At 32.7% G+C, this 5280-nt stretch overlaps 1 protein-coding gene across 2 annotated transcripts in view; it reads left to right on the forward strand.

The window, feature by feature from the left end:
• Window positions 1-3016, forward strand: part of LOC136038145 (zwei Ig domain protein zig-8-like) — a 108388-nt gene extending 105372 nt beyond the window's left edge. For both annotated transcript variants that reach the window (XM_065721186.1, XM_065721185.1), the window contains exons 5-6: window positions 515-808; window positions 2847-3016. In XM_065721186.1, the coding sequence (XP_065577258.1) occupies window positions 515-808; window positions 2847-2968 (416 nt within the window). In that variant the 3' untranslated portion in view covers window positions 2969-3016. The remainder of the gene's footprint in view (window positions 1-514; window positions 809-2846) is intronic.
• Window positions 3017-5280: the final 2264 nt, after the last annotated feature.

Here is a 5280-nt window from a genome sequence, read left to right on the forward strand (position 1 = left end):
AAACTTGTCACCAAAATATTTCGTAGCCTGCTTAAAAGAACGTGATTTTCCCCACTCTACATAGATTTTTGAAGATTCGTGTGACAATTTCAGTCACTACGGTTACGTGAGAGTGTTCTTCTTCAACCCTGAGAAAGAGTGAAATCTTATACCAGGAGTGCCTCAGGTCAGGAATGGCTAAATGAATTGGCCTTATTATCCATATGCAGTTATGTTCCAGTCAATACAGAAAACGTTTCAGAGAAACGAGACCACAACAAAAAAGGTGGCTTTTTTATTTTATAAATACATAATAACAGTTTTGTCTCTATAAAGAATATTACCTCCAAATATTACTGCTTGGTTCACCCTTGTATTTGTTATATTTCTTAGCATATATATATTTCTTAGTATATTTCTTAGTTTATAATTTTTAGCGTATTATATTTCTTCGAATATTTCTTAATATATTAGTTAAGTTATTTTATAACATAATTATGATATTGCATCATAATTCTAAAGATTTTTTTTTCAGAATCTAAAGCTGAGATGCATGGGCCTCCAGAAGTATATCTAAAGCAAGGAAGTGTATTTTTATTAACCTGTACTGTGGCACAAGTGGCAGATGGAACTGTAGTATTTTGGTATAAAGACGGTGAAGCCGTCGACATAAGTGGTAGAAACATTAGAGTGGATACTAATTTAGAAAAAAGTGGACCTTTAATTAGTAGGCTGCAAGTACAGCAGGCGCTTGTCGGTGATTCAGGAAATTATACATGTGCACCTACTGGTTCTATTTCAGCCTCAACAATGGTTCACATAATTAATGGTAAGATACACATTATAAATTTTAAAAATATTTCTTCTTTCTCTAGCTTTCTAATTTTGATATAGTTTCTAAGTGGTCAAATCATGGCTTTGTGGCGTCCGTGAAGAATATAAAATCCCTCAATATTTTCAAACCTTTAATCTAGTAAACTCTACTTTATTGGAGAGGGCTTGATTAAATTCCTCCACATAGAGAAGGAGTAAAGGGACACCGCCAAGGACTAGGCTAATGGAGCCCAACCCCTTATCCAGTTACATTTAATTAATGTTAGCAATAATATTTTTTTTGAATTATTGGGTCAAGGAAATTTCCCTTTAAAGGAAATCTTCTCCAATATCCCTTCAAGAGTCGATCAAGTGAAAATAAATGTTTTTTTATTCGATGAAAAAAAAAAATACACTTTCCGTTAAAACCAAGTTTTGTAGTTTAAGTTTAAAGTTCCTATGTTATATTATAAATTGCTTAAAGCCCTAAAAATCGCCCCCAAGCCAATTGGGAAAAATCCAAGGTTCTCGTTTTTAACCAGTTGATTTAACTGTAGTCCCGGAAATAGACTTTAGATAACTAGACAGATACTTCATTAAGCTCAGTAAAGACATTTAAAAGAGTACGAAGTAAAATACAAAAAAAAAAACTAATTCATGATTTTTAAACCCAGAACAAAGTAGGGATTTTTAAGACCATAAAATAATTCGCACTTCACTGGAGAAACAACAACAAATTAATATGGATTGACAGTTTAATATACATATACTAATATTTATTCTTAAAGTCTTAACCATTTTAAATTTTATAAAGGTAAATAAGGGAAAAAATTCAAAACCTATTTTGTTTTCAGTCAAGCTCAAATTAATTTCTGGTCTTCAGAAGGCATTGGGGGGGGGGGGGGCTACTCATGTTAGTTTCTGCCCAGTTTGATTTTGACTCTGTTATTTATTGTAATTTTAGCTCGTTTTGGGTTTTATTTACTTATTCATTGTGATTTTTGGTAATTTACGCTTGAAAAATTGTTTGACTTCTTTTGTGTTCATTTTAGGTTTATTGCAGCTATTTGCTTTTCTTTGAAAACTTATTTTGTGGAAAACTAGTTTTAAAGTAACTAATTAAAAAAGGGTGTATTGATGGGGCCATGAATTACTTGTTTATTTATAAGGGCTAGAAAGACCTTTTGGTGGTGCAGGAAAAAGACAAATGTATAATATTTGACAAAAACCTAAATTCCCTAGAAATCGTTTTTATCACTCGTTTTACGCCATTATAAACAAAGAAAACATTATGAGGTCCTGATAATTTGCTACTTGATTTTTTGTTAAGTTTAAAGGAAGAAGGAAAAAATACCATGTAAATTGAACTCTTTCTTGTGCTATGTTTAATATAGCAACTATTTCGAACATATTCTCTTCTTTCCACTTGGCCATATTCAATGCAAAAGGAAAAACTAAATTTTTAAAGCAATCTTAACAGAGAGAATAAAAGGACTAAAGAAAATTTTGCATCAAATGAAATTAGTTGAAATAAATTAAAAATTAGATTGGGCAGGAATTCTTTCCCTGACCATTCATGTAGGCTGTCTACTGAGGTGACTGTCATAGGTGACTAATTGATACTTTTTTGGAAAGAGAATGGATTTTGGGTGGAATTTCTTCAATTATATTATAATAAAAAACTATTTATACAAGATAGCTCTAGTATCTCTGATTAAAGCAAGGTCTTTATGTATGTATTTTTTTGTTTTTTTTTAAATTTTGATTGCATCCATGAAAGATGGTGGTAAACCATATATGGTGGAAACTAAAGTTGCCCAATCAAAAAGAACTGACTGATCTGGGCATTCAAAAGTATGGAGGGCTAATGCAGAATCAAATTAGTCATTTCTTAATTTTAGACTTCAGGAATATATCTATAGAAATTTTTTATTTGCAGTCTTTTTCCCAACTTGCGAATAGTTCTGCCAAAGCAAAATTTTCATAGAAAACTTTTTCCTTTATTATTTTATTGTACATTTCGTGGTGAATTTTATATTCTTCTTCTCTTTTAGGTGAACATCCTGCTGCCATGCAACATGGAAATGTCGCCCGATCACAAGACAATTTTCCCGTTCTATTTTTGTTACTAGTCTCGTTATTTTTAAATCGTGATTTATACTTAAATGTGCGATAGTTTATAACATTTTGTTCGATTTTTAATAAAAAGGAATATAAACTACAACATCGATTAGTTAGATATCTTCAGCAGAAAAGATCTAGATAGATGAATTGTTTCATCTAGGGAAGACTGAAAATTTGTTTACAGTGAAAATCCAGAAAAACTTATTTAAATACTTTTAAATAGTTTCAGTTGTTGCATTAGCAGGATGGAGTACGCAGAAGTCATTTTTGTAATTAAATAGGCTAGTGAAGTAGTTACACTTTTTTTATTTTTCTTACATCTGCTGTGATTACTTCACAAAATAACATTATCTAATGAAAATAAAATAACAAACAAAAAATCCTTAAGACAGTTTTTGGATAGTAAAAATAAATATCAAAATTACCTAGATTCAGATAATGACAATATAAAAGCAAAAATATGACATGGTATATTTTTAATTTTTAAGTAGCCAATAAATCCAGAATTTGAAATTTTTAGCTGATATTATTTTCTAGGTTTTGGTAAAATTGTGTTTACTTTCCGTAAAACAGAAATTTGATTTTAAACATATTTACATATAAACATATATAGCCGATATATAATCGGCTATTCAATACATCTGGTTTCTTTTAAATCCTAAAGGATTTTAAATCCTGACCGGCATTAAGCCTCTGATTTTACTTTTAAAGCAATCTCTTGATTCTTAGAATTTTGCTAGAGCTCAAGCTCATACCATATGAGCTCTTGGATCTTGGCTCTTCTGACCTCGTCACAAGTGCCATATGAGCTCTTAGCTCTTGTTTTTTTTTTTGTATTAGCCTGGTGTACAGTATGCCAGGTAATTATTTGTATTTCAAGAGAATTTTTTCCCTGATTCACATGATCTGAAATACACCTTTCTCTGAGTCATTCAAATTTAATGCGCTCAAAGCAGTATATTCGCCGAATAAGCAGCTATCCACTTCCTGGAAATTTACCTAAAAAATCACGCATTTCAAATGAGAATTATTTTGAGCGACTAAGACTGTTTACCAATTTTGGTTGCTATGGCATGGTAATCGAGTTGACTACAGTAAAGTCAGCTCTGTTTCGTTTCAAAATATTTGGACAAATAAAGAGAATCAGATTTATTATTTAATTTTTTATTTAGGGGTTCCTTTAAGCAGGGAACCCTCCTGGATGTATTTCAAATATTTGAGAAATATTATTGATAATATGTTTGTTGATCGCATGGTATTTTATGATAACTTACAAGTGATACAAGAGTAGGCATGAACAAAGTTCCAAAGCTGTCAGTAGCAAAACTTAACAGGATTCCAAAAGGTGCCGACATTTTAGCAGTATAACTTGTACTTTAATATCTTTTCTTTGAGCAAAAACCATTTTTATATGTAAAAATGGTATTTGTAGACAAAATCAGTCAGTAAATTCGAAAATTGCCAAGTAGTTTACTACTTTGCTACCCTACTTTGTCCAAAGTTTGGTCAGAATTGGCTGCCACCGCGCGCGCAATTTTTTTCGACATGTTCTTTTCGGCAAAGGTCCTTTGTTTTCTTGTCTAGATTTATACTCTTTTGAGACATTGGCATCTGGCATACCTGGTAGTATGTTAAAAGCTTGGAACAAAATATATGAGAGGTGAATTTTTTGTGTACTATTTTTAATTATTCGTATTCTAATGCTTTGGGTTTGGTAAACCCAGTATTTACGGTATGGTATATTACTCATAACCGCCTAGGGGGTATAGTCCGTCATTGCATAGGGTCATACTGCCTAGGATGTCCAGACCGTCATTACATATGATTGTAACGCCTTGGGCGTAGAGACTGTCATTACATCAGCTCATAATGCCTTGGCGTACAGACCTTCATTACATAAGGTCATAACTTCTTGGGCGTAGAGACTGTCAATATATTAGGTCATAACGCTTAGGGTGTATAGGTCGTCATTACATAAAGTCATAACGCCTAGGGTGTGTAGGTCGTCATTACATAAAGTCATAACGCCTAGGGTGTGTAGACTGCCTTTAGGCCTACTTATGGTCACAACGCCTTGGGTGTACACACTGTCATTACATAAGGTTATAACACCTACGTCGTTGGCCTGTGGGTCTCTTCTGACAAGAGATAAGTTATTCTGGCGATTGCACTTGAATTTAGTCCCAGCGTCTAATTGTGAATATTCTATAGTTGGATAGATGTATATATTTATAATATTGATGAGCACGTCGTTCTCAATACACAGCACTTTCTTTTGCCTTCTCGGCATCCCGGGCTGAGCGAGAAGTTACGACGCATGACGCACTTGTTACAGCTGTTGTGACGACGCACTGTTGTGACGAC

Source organism: Artemia franciscana, chromosome 17 (assembly GCF_032884065.1).
Source record: "Artemia franciscana chromosome 17, ASM3288406v1, whole genome shotgun sequence".
Classification (NCBI taxonomy): Eukaryota; Metazoa; Arthropoda; class Branchiopoda; order Anostraca; family Artemiidae; genus Artemia; species Artemia franciscana.